Genomic DNA, 20,917 nt, shown 5'->3' on the forward strand with positions numbered 1-20,917 from the left:
CCATTTCATTTTGTTGTGTAATAATTCTGCACATTAATACTGCAATAATAATTGGGCAGACATAGATTCTCTCCTAAGAAAGCCAAAATGTCACTTTTACTTTCTTAAATATTTTGGTTTGAGGTTTATTAAAATTTTAGACTGAATGAGAGCACTGTAGTTGTTCAGTTATAAAATTTATCTACATAAATACGACTTGCCTAATAATTATGCACACCGTGTAATCTAAATTCTAAATAATTAAATCTAAAAGAGATTTTATAATTTTGATCACATACACAGCTGTAAGAACAAGCCCTTCAAAAGATCACTCAGATCTATATTAGACAACTTATGGTCTTCACACAGGGAAGACATATTCTTAAAGATTCTACAAAACAAAAAAATGTTGACTTAAAAAGCAAAGAAAATTTTTAGATATTTCAGCAGAAACCTACAATTAAATGAGTTAACAAAGATTAAAACCCTTACATCTGAAATTACATCCTTAGTCCATCGTTTAATAGTGCTGTAAACCAAGATGCAAGAAATCTTGTTATCTCATTTATCAAGGCAATGAACAACTAATGGAATGAATAACTATTGATAAAATGATCAGGAACAAGGGTTGTTGCCATTTTAAAAGACTAATGTAATGTAGACATAACTTAACTTGACATGTAGACATTACAGAAAGACACTAATACAAATAACTATAATAAAGTGTCACCTGAATTACATTTTTTCATAGTGTGACATTAAGCATAAAAAGAAATATTATAAAGAAGTTATTTTCAAGTAATAATGATTTTTTTAACCATATGGTTCTGGTTGTGTCTGGATGTGGGTTAGGCATAAATGTGCTGTGTCACTGTTATGAGTCAGCATTCCTGAGTTTCCAAGTTCAACTGTGGCTGAAAAAGGAAGTGCAGTCAGACAGATCTTTGAGATAAAGATAAATGTAAGGTTAAACGAGGCCTTGATCAGCTGGATTAAACCAGTCTGATAAGGAAGCAACTACTAGACATACTGATGTTCTCATATACTAGACCAGTCATAGGTTATTGTTACCGAGTTATTGTTTAATAAATGAGAGATGAGCGATATATAATTTTGGGCTAAATGTGTATTCACCTTTTATTTGCAGTAGAGATGTTTTTTTGTTTTTTTTAACATTAATTTAAACTTTGAACTGTAGAGGTTTGAATAATTAAAGGTGTACTAGTAATTTTTCAGGAAAAGATCTGAACTATAACTTGGCTTGGTGGCATCATCTGCTTATCTCCATGATGATAAGAGAAGTTTAATGCCATACTGTGGAACATTCCTGGCAACACAATAACATCGCAATGGAGACAAGCAGATGGCAGACCCTCAGCCTTAACAAGAGGACCTTATCCTCTGCCGCCCAGTGTTTATGTTAGAAAAGAAAATAATGTCTGTAATGATAAAAGTTTAAAAAAACAAACAAAAAAAACCCCCACACATTTCTCTTCAGTTTTACTTTTTCTTTACTTAAAACACAGCAAGTAGATCCACAAATATTTTTTTATTCATAAAGGATGTATTGTACAGTAATACATTATACAGTATTATGATGTATAGTTGCTGGATCCTGATTCTGTGTTCTGTACTATTAAGGCAGATATTTTGACCTTTCAGATGAGGGTACAAATGAGAATGACCAAGGCCAACCCAGTGGAATGTGACAAACAGTAGAAGAAAGGTAATTAGGTTTTCAATTGACAGTGATAATAATTATCATGTAAACAATACAAAGGATTTCTAAATATCAAGAGGTATTTCATTTACACAAAACAGGTCTGACAGCAAAATGGTTGCACAGGAAATACTTCTAGAATTCAGTTGCAGGAGGCAGCTTTACATGGTGGAAAAATTACCAACTTTATTTTGTTGACAGTAGCACTTTTAAAAAGTCTTATGTAATTTCCCTGTTCTGCTTCCTCAAACTGTATGGCCATATAACAAACAGGCTGGTGCTGTTTGTTACAGGCCAACATAAATGTATCACAGTTTCTATAAGGCGTACAACACTGAAATTATTCAAAAATACCATTGTTTTACAATGCAATTAAAATGAAGCCTCCGTAGTCAATTATTAATAATTTGATTTCAAAAACATTGTCCGGAAACCTTTTCTATCATCACTATGTACTTAACTATAATGAAAATAAAATGCTACAAGATTGTGGGATAAATTCCCGTTTTTATTAGTCCACCTGAAAGAATTGCTGAATACAATATATTACTTAATGTTAGTATAAGCCAACAATGTTGTTGGCCAATATTTGTACAGTCTCGTATAGTCCTTGTTTCATTTCCTCTTTTTTATGATTTGGCTTGCAGCCCAACTGAAGGCTTTCTATTTGTTAACAGAATATTCAAAGCACTAGTTTGACGTTAATGTATTAGTATCTGAATTATTGACTGTGTCCTTCATATTGAATGTGTGTTGTGTTGTGAGACCTCAGGCGGTTGGGAGCCACACACTCTTCCACTGAACTGCACTTCTCCACTTGTGTTCCAGGAAAGCCAGGTCACACCGGGCCCAGTCACCGTCCTCATCTTCCCTCTGACAAAGCAGAGTTTTCAAAGGGCTGGTGCATGTGTTCTGGAGGTACTGGCAGCCCTACAGCAGAAAAAAACATTTTAGTATTAGAGAGAAGGCACCTAAATAATTGCCCTTGTAGTTCAATAAAGTTTGTCTAAGTCTAAACATGCATTATCTCATATAAATAAATGATGATGCACAAGATCTAAGAGATAGTTTTAGGCCCACCTCAGCAGTGCCCCAGTACCAGATGCCCTTGATAACACTGTGGTTGGCCAGAGCCACAGTCAGCTGGTCTTTACTGCCACTGATAATGCTGACCAGGCCTGGAGGAAGATCAGACAACTGCAGCACCTACAGAGGACACAGAGGTGAACGTAAAAGATTTTGACCAGGATAAAAGTTGTATGTTTATATTTTTAAAAAATGGTAAAGCTTGGAGTTACAAACACCCATTTAGGCCAGAGCTAAAAATGAGGCAAATGTAGAATGTTATATGTAATGTGGCAATCCTTGTATTTTAGGGAATAGTAATTTGGAGGATTAATTAAATAATATTTTGGTTTAACAGCCTTACGATCCAAAGACATACTGTACGTGTAATTAGGGGTGTCAAATTATCGCGTTAATTGTGATTAATTAATTACAGTCATATTTAGCTCGTTATGTTTTTTAATCGTGTTAATCTAATTTTTAATCTCTAATTTTACTGTTTCTGTATGCGAGTTGCTTTATTATAAAACCTGTTTTTATGTGTTGTTGGGACAACGACACATACACACACACACAAAAAAAACCACATTTATACAATTTTTTATTTCGGTAATTCCACTCATTGCCGGAAACCCACACAAAACGTGCGCAGTAACAGCGATGTAAACGTCATGTTAACGTTGGCGGCGTCAGTCGAACAATGGACGAGGTCGAAGAGCCAGTAGAACAGAGGCAGCAGTGCACAGGTAAAAACACATTCGTGTCTTGGAAATTATTCTCCCGACGTGAAATATAAAAGAAAATAACAAATATAAAATCGCCTACAACTTAAATGTCACTGGTGAAAACAACCTGCATAGGCTCATGATGTCTGCACTACTGTCCTATAGTGACCTGCCACCTGACATAAATGTGTTTTTACCTGTGCACTGCTGACTCTGTTCTACTGACCTCGTCCATTGTGCGACTGACGCCGCCAACGTTAACATGACGTTTACATCGCTCTTACTGCACGCGTTTTGTGTGGGTTTCCGGCAATGAGTGGAATTACCGAAATAAAAAAATGTATAAATGTGTTTTTTGTGTGTGTGTTGTTGTCCCAACAACACATAAAAACAGGTTTTATAATAAAGCAACTCGCATACAGAAACAGTAAAGTTAGAGATTAAAAATGAGATTAACACAATTAAAAAACATAACGCGCTAAATATGACTGTAATTAATTAATCGCAATTAACGCGATAATTTGACACCCCTACGTGTAATATCCATAAACATTGCCAAACTTGTGGATAAGTGGTAGTAGTGTTGTAAGCAGAGACCAGTTTTGTACCTGAATGAGCGTCAGTGTTGGTACAGGATACTTCTGACTAGGCACCATGACGACAGCGTTGCCCGTGGCGATGGCAGCCCCCAGGAGGGTCACAGTGGAAAGGAGAAGGTTTTTGTCAGGGAGGACAATCCCAATCACTCCAAGGGGATCAGGGATAGAGAGAGCACAGCCTGAATTTGGCACAGGCTGGAGAAGACAATATCATTTTGCATCATCAAAATGTAAGGACAAGTGACTGAACATCACATTATTCTTGGTGGATATAGTATTATAATAAATCTATGGTTTTATGAGAGTTTAAAGTAAATAATAGTCATTTTTTTAATACATTAAATATTGCATTTTTATAATGTATCATTCTAGAGCCTTACCAGAGTCCCACCATGCATTTTGTCACAGAAAGCCGCCCAATCATTGAGCCTGGCAATGCTGAGCTCCACCTCACTGTCGACACTCTCTGCTGACACACCTGTCTGTGTACTCAAAGAAGCCACAAAGTCTTTCTTCTTTGCTTCTAGGCCTTTTGCCAAAGAGTACAGTGATTGGGAACGTGCTGACAGGCTTTTTTTCATCCAACTGTCACATAAAGAAAAGAATAAATAATCAAACAATAGTATGAGGTGTGTCTTCTATAATTTAGACAACACGTGCCTGAGAAGAAGTAAATATTTATGTCATAGCAACTATTAAGTCCTATTAAGCTATTTTACTGTATTCACATTTGTGTGGTTAGAAATGTAACTATGGTAATGACAGCACTTTTTACTCCTTATCAGAGGTGAATTGGACTTTGGTCGGTGATAAAATAATTAAAGCTGACGGTTTTCCATAACGGTGCTCTCATAAACATCTTAACAGCTGTGTATCCAACTAACAACTGCCAGGGGAAATCAATCATTATAGGTGTCCTAATTATGTGTGCTAAAACTGGTAATACATTAGTATTCTTGAAAGAAAGTAAAAAATATATGTGCAATATATTTTACACCTAACCATCACATTCATAGACTCAAGATAGGACACATGAGATCAACTGGCTTTTTGAAGCACATGCAAATGGTTTTTCCACGTACAAAGTAATTGCATGAATCACTTTGGTTTAGCCCAGTTCTCTGAAAGTTCTCTGCATTCAGAAGTGGTTTGTATAAACATGAGAAGGGCCACAGATTTTCCATTGCCCATTTATGTTTTGTTTACTCTGGTCTGTTTGCGTGTTTGGGTTGGGAGAGGCTGTTACCCAGGTTGGACTTTGGTTGCTGCTTCCACTGCATTACGAACATCCTTCCTGCCCCCATCTGGACAGTATGCCAAAAGTTTAGTGCCATCTGCTGACTGCACAGCCACACTGCCTCCAGATACAGATTTACAGGTCTTTCCTCCAACAAACTGTTGATAGATCTTTGGAGCACTGAAGAAGTGAGGGAAACATTAGTCAGTGAGTTGTTATTTTTGTTTAGTTTGATGCAAAACTGTTCTGTTACCTTGCAGGATCAGAATCATCTGGAATAATAGTTGTGGGAGCTGCAACTCCAAATTTATCATAGTCCAAAGAAACAGGTGAGGATCGAGGAAGTGGTGTTTTGGAAGAGGACAGTCTTAGGAAATGGTACAGACCCTAAAAATATAACAACAACAATGATCAGATGATATAGGAAAAAGTCAAATCAACTTTTGCAATAAAACTGAAAAAAAAAGAAAGACAATACCTCCTGACCTCCATCAGTGCAGGTTCCACTGTCTTTGTGTCCAAACACAGGCAAGCAGGGGTCAGAAAAAGAGTGGGAGTTCACCCACACACACCCTACAGACAAACTGAAGGGAGAGAAGCATCTTTGAGACTTAAAAGTAGGTGACCTACTCTAATCTTGCCCAAAATATAAAAGAAGCAAGAGATTCAATTAATGATTTTTGACATGCGTGCACCTCTTTGCGGTCTCTAGAGCCAGTGTAAGGTCCTCTGTCCAGATCGAAGCTGCCATACCATGAGGGCTGTGATTCCCTGAAAAACAAGAATAGCAGCATGTTTTTATATGAAGGGTGGGAGGAATGAAATGTGAGGTGAAGTCTGGTAAACATGAAGGAATTAAATGTTATATTATAAATTTGGAGTGGGTATTTCGCTGCTAAAGTTAAATGGTATGAATTATTCAGGGCCCAACATTCCAATAACGATGACGATGAAGATTTAAATCCTGAGCAACTTTCTGGATCTTATTACCATGTTCAAATGTTCACTCATCTAAAACAAACCAACACGGCAATTTTCCACACATATGCAAAAGCGAGCATAACATATAATACAAAACAACTTCACAAAACCGCGATGTGCAGTAGGTTCATTAGTGAGATGCATGCTGATTGTGCTGTGATGGCACTCTGAAGGGGGAGGGACTTGGTGCAGAAAGCAAGTTAAATCTTACCCACAGTGACCCCTTCTGTGTTAGTCCTGAATGTCATGAGAGGTAGCAGTGGTCCTGGAGCTGGACTGACCACACATGGAGAGGAGGGGGCTGTCCCACATAGCACAGTGGGGGGGTACATTGCACCAGAGGGAGCAGTATCAGAGGGACAAATGAGCTGGGACAGACACAGGTTTTTGTTTATTATCTAAAATATAAAAAATGAAATAATACTTGTTGTAAACAGCTTCTAACCATGGCCCCCTGGTTTTGAGCCTCCTTTACTACAGCATCAACTAGAGCTCTCGCTCCATCAGAGGCCAATGGAACACTTTTCATTCCCGCCATTCGCAGTTTTAGACGGGCCATGACATTGTTCAGCACACTCTCCTGGACCAACAGAACCCAGTGAACCTGAGAAAGGACAGGACACATTAAGCATCAACAGGCCTCTAAATTAAATTTGATGTCCCTGATTTTATTTAACCTAGAAAAACAAATAGAGCAAAAATGCAAAGCTTTCAACAGTTTAACTTTACTAGAAATGGACAGATATAAGCATACAGTAATGGCGCACAATTAAATTACCTCTTTCTTCTTCTTAAAAGCAGCTTCAATCACTCCATCCACTGCACTATCAATATCTGCTGTATCAAAGATTATAAAGGGACAAGTGGCACCAATACTCGCAGAAACAGAGATAGGAACGCCAAAAGCAGAGGAGGCTTTACAAAGATTCACTCCATCCTAAAAGGGAGAATGCTTTGAAACATCATGTAACACTGCTAATACAGCATCAATTACTGACAAACTTAAAACCTGCTTGTTGCCGCAGTAGGTGACATAGTTTATACTCAAATTCTGGGCCACCTGAGCGCAAAGAGACATGTCACTTCCTGTTAGAACATTTAGAGCTCCCGCAGGTAGTCCCGCCCCTATGAACAGCTGAGCCAATAAGAGTGCAGCAGGGGCAGTGCAGTATCCAGGGACAATGATGACAGAGTTACCTAGAATATGAAATCATTTAAATGCATTTTATTACATGAGTGAAACAATATTATTCCACTTGCAACATGCATGTTTACCCATGGCTAGAGCTGGCAGGACTTTGGTCATAAGAGAATAGAGTGAACATTCATCGGAGCAAGCCACCTCCACCACTCCTGCATAAGAAAATAAAATCTCTGTAGAATAATTTGGTGGCCATATTTAAGATGAAGCAGTGTACCATTACTGACCAAGTGATGTCCAGCCGGAGAGAAGAGTGTCTCTGAGCTGGGCCCAGCTGCTGTAGTACTGCAGCAGTCTAACCACAGAGGAGGGAGAGCAGGGGGCTTCACACAGCTCACACAGCTCTGAGACGCAGGCTGCATGCTGACCCAGAACACCCACCAACCTGCGGAAACACAATATACAATTTGCATTTGCTTACAACAGGTTAAGAACAATAAATCATTATAATCAACTATGCTCAAAACAGAGATGGGATATGCTATAGCCTGTATTTTCTTAGGTGTTTTAGTTGTACCTGAGCAGGACTTTAGCCCTCTGCTGACAGTTCAGACTACTCCAGGATTTAAATCCATTCACAGAAGAAGAGGCACACTGCGAAATATCCTCCTCCTCGGCGCAGACTGTACTACAGACTTGAACACCTGGAGGTCAACAACAAATAAGGTACAGAAGAGATATAGTTCTGCTATGTCAATGGTAATGTATATCAAATATGAATCCCAGACTAAAACGTGTGTACCTTTTGAATCCACCAGAGAGCGAGTCTGTCTGTTTGCTGGAAGGACAAAGTTGCCATTGATGAACAAACCAAGAGAGCGGGAATGACGATCTAGCCAAGCCTGAGAAATCATACAGAAAGGAAAATGTTAAAAACTACTAGTAATCACGCCAAAATAAATATAGCGGGGATGACCTCCATATTTCTGCAGACCTCTGAAAGATAAAGAGGGTAGTGTGTAACCATTTACAGACACCAGGCCAAAGGACACAGCTCAGATTTTTTTTTTGTTTTTTGTTAAACTACAAATTTACCATGTTTTAATCATCATGTTTACAATAGATACACCTTAAGATGAGCCTACATAACTCTAAACCTATAGCTAGGACTACAAGTCTTTAACACAGGATAGACACTTCATTTGCCAACAATTTGTAACATTTTGCTTTTAATGGGTGTTCATAAGACATTTCACCCTTGACTTGTCCTCACTAGATGTAGTAGGCAATCAGTCACATGTTTGTCTTGTGAGAGACTGGTGGCTCACTGTAAATGAACTTCACATGGGCCACATAAGCTACCAGGTGTGTGCTACTTACTGACAGCAAGTAGTAGGCTATAAGCTTTATGGTTATATGAATATGCAAACAAGGTAATAAAGAAGTAACTACATTTCTTGTATATTTAGAGAAACCATCATGGCAATGTGAACACACTTTACCTGTGCAGTGGCAGTGTTTGAACTTGCAGTGGGTCCATATTCCATTGTTTCAAAGATTTCTGCAACAGACTTGTTGGTGCTGCCAGCCATAATAGCCAAAGAAGTCTTTTACTAGAATTCACTCCCTTTTCTAAGAGTTTTTGGTCAAAGAAACGCAAGAAGAATCCACTTGGCAGCAATCGCAACGTGTAGTCTTTCCTTGCCCCTCTCTGTCAAACCTCCTTCGAAGACTTACTTCTTTGGTGTCAGAGCAGAGCGACTCCTAGATATTTACTGCCACCTACTGTATTGTAGGAAACAGACAGTTAATGAAGAAAACAAGGAAAAAAAAACAAAAAAACAAAAACAAAAAAAAAAACATTGTTTTTTTTATACAATTTTAGCTCTTTTATTTATATTATTATTTGCCCATGATGGTAACACCTTTTTATATATGTATATGTATACATAATTAAAGGTGAGGTGTTGTCTATTGTCTCAGAAATAACTATGCTAATTGGTTGAATAGATTCAAATGCCACTTTAATAAAATCAATAAATAATTTGATCATAACATGCAAAACTGTTTATGTGACTGTTTACGGGAACCTTTGTCACACGGTGGTGTTGTTGTGTTTCACCCGGACGAAATCTGTTGACGGACCACGCAGTAACGAATGGGCAGAGTCGTAAACATAACTGATACAAATCATTTATGTGCATTTTTTCCAGCCAATTTTGAGTCTAGACGCGAAAAGAAAACGTCTATTTTCATAGAGGTTCCGGTAACTCTGTCTTTACAGTGGGGAGTACATTACAGCAAGAATCAATAAGCCACACCTTTAATATGCCACGGAGAAAGGTAAGTTAAGCTTTGAGCGGACTGCGGACTGTCACACCACAACATCACGTCATTTCTAATGTTAGCCACCCACGATCCATAATAAAAACAAAACGGATGTAGTATGTTAGCCTGAAAACTAACTTTGGTCGTACTAATACATTGGTGAATCACAAACCGAGACGTGGAGCGTTATTGCTAAAAGCTAATCTAGCATTTGCGTTGCGTAGTGCTAAGTTGCTAAACTTGTGCGTGCGTGTGTATTTGGGGCATTGCAATAAACTGTTTGCACAAATCAGACTGTAAAACCTAAAGCGTTTGTGTAAAAGCTTTTGCGCACTGCCGTTTGAGAAGACATGTTTAATTCAACATAAGGAACAGGCTGTTCTTTGGTTCAGACTGAGACACACCAAAACAACACTGTGATTGGTCAGAATTAAAAACAACCGCCCTGATGCTTTGCTCTTCCTCTTCTCTGATTGGGTACATGCAAATAAGGCGCTCGTTCTGCAGCTTCACCAAGGCGCAAAAATGTCTCTGGACTGGACCCAATGCTGGTCTGGATATTCACATTTTAGTTATGGGCGCATTTTTAAGAGAATTTACTGTCTTATTCCTAAAGAATGTAACCACTTGTTTTATGTGCATTATATGTATATTTCACTGGCTCTATGCAAATGAGTCAGCTGTGGAGTCCCCGTACCCCACCCCCCATTTGATCAGCGGGTGAAGGTTTGAGGAGAGCCCCTCACTAGCCTCTCTTATCTGCAACCCCCACTCACTAGCGAGACCATTAGCTTGGCAGCCATAATTTCCGATAAATGGAGACTTAAAATGCTTATATTTTGAGGATACGCCACAAAGAAATCACCTGTACGTCAAAAAGTCGGGTGAATTTTATTTATTTTTTTAGACAAAGTTATGGCAGAGGCGTAGAGACGCACTTGTTCGGTTCAACAGAGCTGTGATTTTTTTGCTATGTTAAATATGGGCAATAATGTGTATTTCTAACAAGCGAGGACATTATGGGAACAATGTGGAACTACCCGCTGGTAAAACGAAAGCGCATGCACTACATCCTAAGCTTATTATTATAATTTTTTTCCTATGTTTCAGTTCATTCTTTGACTTTTCACTGATTGTTGTTTCCAGCGGACGACAGGGAGCAGCTCAGATGGCACAGAGGATTCAGACTTCTCAGCTGAGGAACCTGCTGAGGTTGCGCGCAGACGCAGCAGTACCCGTCTGACCCGTGCGTCCCTCCGTCTCAGTCGGAGCTCACAAGGTACACAGAGTTCTGGCAGAATTTTATACGGTCAAAGGTTCCCAGATGCAACTGCAGTTTTATTACATCTTCATATGCCTAGTTGTAAGAAAGGTGTTAAAAAAATAAAATAATGTTGTCTCTCTAGATTTGTAATTTGGCTTTGTGAGGAGAAAAAACAATTAACTCAGTCTGGAGTATGGATATAAAACTAATTCAAGGATTAGTAGGTGCTGTTAAATTTAACTTTCCTTTGTCCATGCCACAGAATTATAAACAATGACAGCTCAAAAATGTATCATTTATAGTATATCCCTGTTTAACCTTCATTCTCCATTCATATATTTATATTATTTTTATTTGTGTACTGTATGTCCAAATCCACTGTATTTATTTAGCACATTTTACAAACTAAGCAGTTTTTCAAAGTGCTACACAGAGATCATAAAATGAAGACAACAAAAAGATAAACTGCTAAGATTTGGTTATACCAGTCCTAAAACAATAAAAAAAAAAACAGTAAAAACAATTAATTAAAACTAAATTAAAACAAAACCATAAAAAGCAGTAAATGAGTAAAATAAATAAAAGACACAAATGACCACATAACTCACGTGGTGTTAAAAGTCAGAGAGTACCAGTGGGTCTTAAGATGAGGCTTAAAACACTCCACTGTGAGGGCTGTTCAGACGTGGGGGGGGCAGAGCGTTCCAGAGTTTGGGGCCGGCCCCAGAGACGACCCTGTCCCCCTTGGTTTTAAGTCTGTGATGTGTTTTTATGTTACAAATAGACAGTTGACACATGCTTTTGTGTTTGTAGACAGCAGAGTCCAGAGCAGTTCTCCTGTAGCACCAGAGGAGAGCCGAAGAGAAGATCCAGTTGCAGCCTCTGTCTTCACATCTGGGCGAAGAATCACTCGCAGCCAGCTGGGGGCAGCAAACGCTACAGCCAAGAAGTACCCTCTGCGCCAAAGCAGGTCATCAGGCTCAGACACTGAAACAAATGGTGAGAACATATTGTGTAAGCATTGTCTAGGGAGAAGAACTAAAATGAGGTGCATAGGTGGAAAAGAGCTCTTTATTATAATGAATCAACAGTTTTCCTCGGTGTGTCCTCCTCATTATTAGAAACAAAAGTACTACATCATACAAATATTTTTGCAAAACCAAGATTTTTTAACATCCATTTATTTATGACCAACTTTTTCTTAGAGCAAAGCTTTTTGTCTGCACAATTTGGTTGGCCTTTTCACACTTGGTTCATAATGTTACTGGTTACTGGTACTAATGTTGGATTTAAAATTACTCCTCAAAATGTATTTCACAGAAGGAATCCACTGAAGATTAACATTTTATTCTGATTATTTCTGAACTACTGAATGAAATCAGAGTAATTACTTGTATAGCACTGGAAAATGAATTTCTTCTGTAGCTCATAACAAACCTAAACTCTTCTCAAGATTTTTAATGCAATTTTTTTTTCATGATTCATAGAAAAACATGGGGCAGACCGAGACGAGAGCCCTCCTCGAACCCCTACAGGTAACGCCCACTCGTCTGAGTCAGACATTGAGGTGTCCAGTCCTGCAAATGACATCACAGAGGATGAGAGGTTAGCCAAAGAGCTGTCACTCAAAGAGGCAGCTGCCCACGACCTGTCCCATAGACCCAAGAGACGACGCTTCCATGAGAGCTACAACTTCAACATGAAGTGTCCCACTCCAGGATGTAACTCACTGGGTAGGATTCATTGCCAATACTAATAGTAATTTCAGTTGTTTTAGCAAATTAATGGTAACTTAATGTGCAGGAAGATGATGTATTCATTTAAATGGGTTCTTTCCTTTAGGTCATCTAACAGGAAGGCATGAGAGGCATTTCTCTATATCTGGATGTCCGCTTTACCACAACCTGTCTTCTGATGAATGCAAGGTATTGCTAAAGCCCTGTTATTTCCTATCTGTAATATAGAGATTACTAAAAATGTTACTAAATAAAGTAAGCAGAAGAAGAAGAATAAAATAGATGTTGTCAGCTTGTGATCTCACTGAGTGCTGTATAATTGCCATGGGGGATCACAGTAACCCAATTTGTTGTTGGTTTTTTTTTTTTTTTCAGGGCAAAGCTACAGTGCGCGACAAGCAGGCTGAAGAAAGGGCGCTATCACACCGGCAGGACGAAAACAGGCACTCCACAAGAAACCAGGTATCACCCATGTTTTTTCCCTCAAGGGTAAAATAGAACTGTGACCTGCCTGTGCAATCACAGGTACATAAAATAATTCTAGTAAAATACCTGGTGGTAACATGTGAGAGAATTCACAATGTTGGCTGAATGGGGTTAAGCAATATTGTGAAGTTAAACCAATCCTTTGTATCTTTTGGTCCTTCCTTTTTGTGGTTTTAATGCAAATGTGTTTTGTTTTCAATATTATAGAAGATTAACTTGGAACTAGATGTAATAACTCAACACATTTTACGCTTAGGCACCTACAGACCGTCAGTTGCGTTACAAAGAAAAAGTGACAGAGCTGAGACGAAAGAGGAACACTGGGCCAAACAAGGAGCAGAAAGACAAGCACATAGTAATGTTCAAATACAAATCTTTTTAAAGTATCATTTTTGTGGTATTGGTTAATTTACAGTTCTTTTCTTGTCCCAGGAGCACCGTCAGAGCCACGGCAGCTGCAGAGAGCCTCTCCTGGAGAACATCACCAGTGACTATGACCTGGAGCTGTTCAGGAAGGCTCAGGCCAGAGCTTCCGAGGACCTGGTGAGAGAGAACAGCACCTATTTATCATTGCATTATTTGTTCACTGTAAATGCTAAAGGCATATTTTTCAAAACAATAGTAATGGTACTATTAGGTCTAGTCACATACTAAGTTTTAAATAATTGTTTAATATGCATAAAACAGACCAATGGGACAATGAAACAATTAATCTGGATCTTTGTCTGGACTTTCTTGTTTTATCAAATCTTAGATGTTATTTCTGCCTTTTAGATATTAATCTAATATCTATCCATAATCTGACCTTCAACTCCCTGTGCATTCTGTTACGTCCTCTTCTATTATTCTATTAGCCATCTCTCTCTTGTTTTGTGCCATCGTCTTTCCACAGGAGAAGTTGCGACTGGCGGGTCAGGTGTCAGAGGGGGGCAACATGATAAAGACCATCGTGTTTGGCAGATATGAGCTGGACACCTGGTACCACTCCCCTTACCCTGAGGAGTACGCCCGTCTGGGGAGGCTCTACATGTGCGAGTTCTGCCTCAAGTACATGAAGAGTCAGACCATTCTCCGCAGGCACATGGTAGGCTGCTCTGTGGTTTGACCAGAGTTCATGAAAATCATTTTTGTGTTAGTGACTTTGAGTAACTAGACAAATAACACTCATAGGCTGAGTAAAAAAGATACATTATATCCTTGATAGTTAAGCTTAATTTAATTTTATCTTTTAATTCCTCAGTAATTTACATTTGTCTTATGATAAGGCTCTGCCCTTTATACTGTATGTTAACCCAACAGAAATCAATATATTTTGCCTAATCCAGGTACAACCACAATCTTATGTTTAAAATATACAATCTATATTATATTGATCTAATCTTATGTTGTTTATTTATCCAGTGTATTTCCCAGCGATTTATGCTATTATCACACACAATAGGTCTGTGTTTTTAATGGTTCTAGTTCAAACTAAAACACCTTCAAGGGACTTTAGTAATGTGGTGCTTAAAGCCAAACACCAGCATATGTCTACACAACACAGAAATGTGTTGTTTGTGAAGACCAAATTGAAACACAGATATATCATATCGCTTTGTAGCAGTATAAAAGTGCATCCCCAATGATTCTTTATTTTTCTCTTCTGTCCAAAGGCGAAGTGTGTGTGGAAGCATCCTCCAGGTGATGAGATCTACAGAAAGGCCAATATCTCAGTGTTTGAGGTGGATGGCAAGAAGAACAAGGTAAAAATCTCACTTTGATTCCAGTAATTTAAAAATGCCACTTTATTAATTAAACTGTGCTGTACAGATTTATTGCCAGAACCTGTGTCTACTGGCCAAGCTCTTCCTGGATCACAAAACTCTGTATTACGATGTTGAACCATTTCTCTTCTATGTTATGACTGAAGCTGACAACACAGGCTGCCATCTTGTTGGCTACTTCTCCAAGGTACTAGATGCAATATATTTTAATAAACAAAATGAAACTGGCATTTTTTAAATCATTTTAAAAGTTTGTGGTTTAGCCATAGTGCCATAATCATTTTGCCAAATGTTAAAATGAATGAGAAGCCATGATTACAAGTTTTATCAAAAGATTGACAAGACATATTCAATTAATGTTGGATTGTTAAAGCATTGATTAACATGATTGACCAAAGAAAGTTAAAACGGAAATAAATTTTAATTATACTGCATGTGCTTTTTATCAATGGGATTAATCAAAAAGAGAAGAGAAATTTACAGCCAAATACTGTTTTTAATTGGCATCGGAAAGGTTTTGGTTGTTTGTCACCCCAGTTTTAACACTGATCCATTGTTCAGGGTTAAGACTTTTAGTGACACTTGTGAACTGTCTCATTTCCATCACACAAAAAAATAAGCAGTAATATCAAGGAACAATGCACTTGCAGGAGAAGAACTCTTTCTTGAACTACAATGTCTCCTGTATCTTGACCATGCCACAGTACATGAGGCAGGGCTACGGCAAGATGCTCATTGATTTTAGTGAGTACATACTATGAGTAACAATACAATCTGTATACAGGTGTGTTTAAATAAATGTATGTTTCTCTAGGCTACCTACTGTCCAAAGTAGAGGAAAAGGTGGGGTCTCCAGAGCGCCCCCTGTCAGACCTGGGCCTCATCAGCTACAGGAGTTACTGGAAGGAGGTTCTGCTGCGATATCTCAACAACTTCCAGGGCAAAGAGATCTCCATCAAAGGTGTGGCGGACTTCAGTATATTATATATGTTTTTTAAATTGTTTTATTGTTATAGTGGATTTAATTTAGTCCTTAATTTATCTTTACCTCTCACACCAGATCTGTTTTTTTTTACTTGTGCCACAGACTCAACAGCCCAGCATATACTATGTGTTATTGTTTAGTCATTATTATTATTATTATTATTATTATTATTATTATTATTATTATTATGTAATCATTCAAAAAATCTAATGAACAGTGTGGAACCTCCCATTTCCTAGCAAACATATTTGAAATATCACATACTCTGTATATTAGTTTACTATTTAAATTCTTGAACATATGCCAGGTTTGGTATATATTATTCAGTAAAAATGCTTCATGGACAACTCTGTTATCAAAGCACCTTTTTTGTGTGTGCAAAAATGTGATAAATGCTCTTGACATCAACTCAAGTGTTTTTCAAAACAGGTCAGCACATATACACTAAAAAAACATTTTAAAAGATTTCTTTTGTAACACACACTTTGCAGTTTCAGTGATGTTGGCTAGTTTCCTTTTTAATCCTATTTGCTGGTTCTGAATTTCTGAGTGATACATTTAGAAACTTTAATATTACATTTTCCTTTAGTGGTGTATTCTGCTTTCAAAATGAATTGCCACCTCAAGCCAAGCCCTTTTCTTTGATCAATATCAAAGAGATTAGCAAAAACACTATTTGATTTCTTCATCGTTGAAAAATATTTTTATTTTAAAATGTCATTACAGTTTAAGAATATACAGTAATAAAGTATGACTGAGGCCATGGGTTTCGAAGTAACTTTTTTGGGAGTAAGCTTTTTGTTTCGTCAATATGTCTTTATGCTATGTTTAACTTGATTGAAACTTTATTTTATAAAAAATGTATTAGATTGAAATAATAAATTAAACTTTTAAAACGTGCATTTACCGGTATAAAATGCAGTCAATACTATATCTGGGGCACTCTTTGATCTTGATTATTTAATTTGTTATTTTGATACCACTTTATAATAAAAACACCTTATTAAGCCTTAATAAAACATTAACAAAAACTTAATTTCTAATGAACAAATAGTTTATTATGAATAATTAAAGCTTATTTTACTAAATTAAGGGGTAAAATTAAATTAGTTAGTTAGTTGGGGTTAGGGTATTAATTAAATAGTTATTAAGCCTGAATCATAATTTTTAATGAACAAATAATTTATTAACAAAGTTATCTTACAGCTATTTTGAGGTGATTTTACCACACACATTGTGATGAATTTTGCACTCCTACCTGCCTGCAAACCCAGACTTTTTATATAAATCCAACAGTATGTGATGTGGCCTTGTGTTGACAGAAATAAGCCAGGAGACGGCAGTGAACCCTGTGGACATTGTCAGCACACTGCAGTCACTTCAGATGCTCAAATACTGGAAAGGAAAGCACCTGGTGTTGAAGAGACAGGTACCACAAGGACAACTACACAAATAACATACTGGACACTGCCTGGCTGCTAGATATTTATCTAGACTTCCTTTCTTCTCTTTTAGGACCTTATAGATGACTGGAAAGCCAAGGAAACCAAACGTGGGAATGGAAAGACAATTGACCCCACCGCCTTAAAATGGACACCTCCAAAAGGAACGTAGAGGAGGTTCTGACACCCATCACGCCTACACGTGCACAGGCACAGACATTGTATCTTTACATAACATGACGGTCTATCTGGGTTCAGCAGTCATTGCTGGTAATGACACTTACAGACAGTTATAGCTCTTGTTAGGATCACATCACAGCTCACTCAGTGAATCAGACTTGTTTCTAGTATTTTACTATAGTAATTACCCCAAACAAGAATCTCCTTTGGTTATCACTGTGAATCATTTGTATGTTTTACATACTGTGTACTCTTGATATCTGAGCTGTAGCTTTTTAACAGGAACAACTGTAGGCCTTAGGTCATTTTACCAATTATATACATGTGGCATGCTAGAGATTAGGTTCTGCAATCAATATGCTCAAATCTTAAATGTAAAATAATGAAACATAGGTAACAGCCTGTGTCTGTTATATATCTGATCTTGTTCATTATCTACATGAGGAAATAATTTGTGTGTTGCAAGTGCAAGATAATCACTTCAGATTAATAGAAAGAAAATACACCCTTATATATGCACATATTCATAAAACTATTTTAGAGTGGCTGTTTAAACCCAGAAATGTTCACCTGCTTAAAACCCAATAGCTGTCACTGGCCAGATTTCAGTGTTTAAAACACTTTATCAAATGTTCTCTGTCCACATTATTAGAAACATATTTTCTAAGGTTTCAGAATCTTAAATATATAATCACAAGAACACAAAATGTTGTTCCATTGCTTTTAATGGTAGGGGTGTAACGATGTTGGCGATATCACGATATCGTCGTAGTAAAATTGCCACGATATTGTCGTGGCCTCGTCACGGTATTAAAATGTATGTCTTCAGGCAAAAATAAGAATTTTCAGGCCGCTGCTGTGGTGCATAGCACAGTAAATTACATGGATCATAATTGTTTGCGACCGCGTCATCGGCCATCAGAGAGGTCCCAGTGTTCGCCGTGTTCAGGTAGCAAATAGCATTTGTTATTTTAGGCTATTAATTAACCAAATACGTTTATGGCAATAGTCTGTTCCATTGATCAACTTCAAAAATGCCCTGCATTTAGCCTAGTGTGAGAAATGTTACAGTTGGACTAGATCCAAACCCAGACTCCTGAATCAGTGGGGAGCAGCTCAGGTTCAGACCGGGCTCAGGTGAGTTTGAGCGAGGAGTGGTTAGGTGCCTTGGCCTGAGAAGCGCTTTCCCTGAGAAGAACCAAGTGCACGGAGGACAGAACAATATATATACGAACCAAACTGGATTCACTTCTGTCCGGATGTTTTGCACCACCTCGGAACCAGCCACAGTCCTCGAACGCGTAGGACAAGAGCGGCCCACCCGGACCTATAGTCCACAGCGCATTCTCGCTTTCGTTGCATGGGTTCAGCGCACAGAGGACGGCACAGAACCGCTCAGAACCAGTTCATTGTGCACTGGTCTTACTCGCCCTTGTCTGGAACCAGCACATGGAGGACGGGGCCTCTGGACCTATCTGACCAATGCGCTCGGAGGACGGCACAGGACCAAGGACCAGACCCCAGGCCAGTCCTGAGGGGCAGTGTGCTACGGTGAGTGTCTCCGTGTCTTTATTGCTGTTACCCGAAGTACAGAGCATTACACAGTCAGAGAGCACCTCACTTACCACTGATGGGTGGACTTCAAGTGCAACCCAGAGATGTATTACAGTTGTTTATTTATTACTTGAATTTTGCACCTCAACTTCAAAGGCTTTTCAAGCTGTTCAAAATGTCATTGATATGAATATGATAATAAATGTTGTACCAAATGACTTATTATGTATAATATTGTAATACCATGAGCCTCCCCACCATATTGTGAGCTTTCCCACGATATCGCAATGAATATCATACCGTGACGTTCATACCGTGAGGTTCATACCATGACAATATCGTATCATGAGACATGGATATCGTTACACCCCTATTTAACGCCCATCATGTAGATGTGGCCAGGGTAGCTTCCTTCATTTCAAAGTCTGGTAGGGGATTTTGTCATTTGTGCAGCTTCCATTCTTACTGTATATAATTCTACCTCTAAGGTTTTGCCACTGTTTAAAAAGCTAGAACAGTCCTATGTTTTGTTATTTCCCTGTGTAAACACATAAAGCCAGAAAGAGCATTTTACTAGATTTTTTACTATTTATAAAATATTCTTGGTACGTAAAATTTGTTAAAGATAAAAGAAAGAATGTTTGAGAAAAAAAGGTCAGATAGTTTTAGTTCATTTGTTTAATATTTTATTTACTTTTTACCTTTTTATTTTGGACAATCCTAATATTTATTTTGCCAAGCATTGGCTGTGGGTCTAATGTTCTGTGGCTCAACATTTGAAAAGTTAATATTTGTTTTGTATTGTCACCATTATTCATTTTCATCATTGATGACTCTTATTGCATGCATTGGCACATACTTAGATATACTTGTCTAAAATAATAGTCTAAATTCATATATCTTAACCTGTTATAATGCCAGATATATTCAAAGGCCTTTTATTTGCAAACCTCTCAGTTTGTTCAGTTTGTTTAGAAAGACAGGTGTATCTAATAATGTGGCCAGTGAACCTTCTCTTCTGTGTTCTGTGCCATTTTTTTCCATTTCACACATAGAATAGATTTTGCATTTTACTTGCCATTAAACAGAATGGAAAGCATACATTATCATTTTAGCAGATGCTTTTGAAATATAGCAATTTGTCCGTGCGCTGAAACATTTACAAAAGTGCATTTACAAATCTACCATGTGCATAGAAATTGCTCAGACCATTAGAATCAAAGGGATCAAAAATCATTCTTTTTATTTGTATTCATACTTTTTGTGTCATAAAATAAAACATGCAGAACATGTTATTAAGGTGTCTGTGTCTAATTTACTGTTAAATGAGATGAGATGGTGTTGATGCTATTGGTAGTTAGGCCTATATAGTTTGGGAGAGAATCAGAGCTATTGTCAAAGTTGTTTTATTGTCTTTGCCTTTACAAGATAGGCACTTTTCTAACCTAAAAATCATAACAGTGGCCATAATGCTACTTTTGAATCAAATACTTATTATAAACTACCCCCACAAGTGAACAAAAGCAGCACTACAATGTTACACTTCAGTAAATTAACATAATCTAAATAATCTAAACATAATCGTTGCCTCTAGAGTCTTTGTCTCCACATCCATCCAGAATCTGGGCTCAACACAGCCATTTACAATGAGTGGATGGGGCATTTCACAGGTGCTAATGTTTTCCAAACTTTTGGCAACACAATTAAAATGTCTTATTTCTTTAAAGGCCCT

General features: G+C 37.8%; 2 protein-coding genes across 3 annotated transcripts; one reads left to right on the forward strand and one right to left on the reverse strand.

Annotated features, from left to right (window-relative positions):
* Nucleotides 1-1,509: 1,509 nt before the first annotated feature.
* Nucleotides 1,510-9,198, reverse strand: aldh16a1 (aldehyde dehydrogenase 16 family, member A1). The gene is made up of 17 exons (XM_020938365.2): nucleotides 8,950-9,198; nucleotides 8,250-8,349; nucleotides 8,025-8,151; nucleotides 7,735-7,892; nucleotides 7,582-7,659; nucleotides 7,316-7,503; nucleotides 7,085-7,243; nucleotides 6,752-6,910; nucleotides 6,518-6,674; nucleotides 6,021-6,096; nucleotides 5,804-5,909; nucleotides 5,579-5,712; nucleotides 5,335-5,505; nucleotides 4,469-4,673; nucleotides 4,098-4,283; nucleotides 2,780-2,905; nucleotides 1,510-2,629 (listed from the first exon to the last, which is right to left on the reverse strand). Exons 1-17 carry the CDS (start codon nucleotides 9,037-9,039, stop codon nucleotides 2,468-2,470), a joined length of 2,382 nt encoding a protein of 793 aa, XP_020794024.1. The 5' UTR covers nucleotides 9,040-9,198; the 3' UTR covers nucleotides 1,510-2,467.
* A 308-nt stretch (nucleotides 9,199-9,506) lies between these two features.
* Nucleotides 9,507-20,468, forward strand: LOC110171979 (histone acetyltransferase KAT7-like). 2 transcript variants are annotated; one of them, XM_020937786.2, is made up of 15 exons: nucleotides 9,507-9,790; nucleotides 10,922-11,054; nucleotides 11,853-12,038; nucleotides 12,527-12,772; nucleotides 12,882-12,964; nucleotides 13,151-13,237; nucleotides 13,518-13,616; nucleotides 13,694-13,804; nucleotides 14,154-14,345; nucleotides 14,914-15,003; nucleotides 15,071-15,211; nucleotides 15,675-15,768; nucleotides 15,839-15,985; nucleotides 17,332-17,438; nucleotides 17,525-20,468. In XM_020937786.2, the coding sequence occupies exons 1-15, from the start codon at nucleotides 9,776-9,778 to the stop codon at nucleotides 17,621-17,623; spliced, it is 1,830 nt and encodes a 609-aa protein (XP_020793445.1). In that variant the 5' UTR covers nucleotides 9,507-9,775; the 3' UTR covers nucleotides 17,624-20,468. The 2 variants fall into 2 exon arrangements, with proteins under 2 accessions (XP_020793445.1, XP_055009013.1); XM_055153038.1 differs by lacking the exon at nucleotides 9,507-9,790 and adding an exon at nucleotides 10,106-10,821.
* The last annotated feature ends 449 nt before the right edge of the window (nucleotides 20,469-20,917 follow it).

The sequence above is a fragment of the Boleophthalmus pectinirostris genome, unplaced genomic scaffold (genome assembly GCF_026225935.1).
Source record: "Boleophthalmus pectinirostris isolate CB_2022bp ecotype Guang Dong unplaced genomic scaffold, ASM2622593v1 HiC_scaffold_17, whole genome shotgun sequence".
Taxonomy (NCBI): Eukaryota; Metazoa; Chordata; class Actinopteri; order Gobiiformes; family Gobiidae; genus Boleophthalmus; species Boleophthalmus pectinirostris.

What these genes read in the sequence shown, in the direction of transcription:
- aldh16a1 (XM_020938365.2), bottom strand. Translation starts at nt 9,039, where the DNA reads ATGGCTGGCAGCACCAACAAGTCTGTTGCAGAAATCTTTGAAACAATG. An exon ending in CACAGAAGGGGTCACTGTGG is followed by an intron (nt 6,097 to 6,517) that starts GTAAGATTTAAC and finishes CTTGTTTTTCAG; the next exon opens with GGAATCACAGCCCTCATGGT. An exon ending in GGTACTGGGGCACTGCTGAG is followed by an intron (nt 2,630 to 2,779) that starts GTGGGCCTAAAA and finishes TTTCTGCTGTAG; the next exon opens with GGCTGCCAGTACCTCCAGAA.
- LOC110171979 (XM_055153038.1), top strand. Translation starts at nt 10,795, where the DNA reads ATGGGAACAATGTGGAACTACCCGCTG. An exon ending in GGCACTCCACAAGAAACCAG is followed by an intron (nt 13,238 to 13,517) that starts GTATCACCCATG and finishes TTTTACGCTTAG; the next exon opens with GCACCTACAGACCGTCAGTT. An exon ending in AGCAGAAAGACAAGCACATA is followed by an intron (nt 13,617 to 13,693) that starts GTAATGTTCAAA and finishes TTCTTGTCCCAG; the next exon opens with GAGCACCGTCAGAGCCACGG.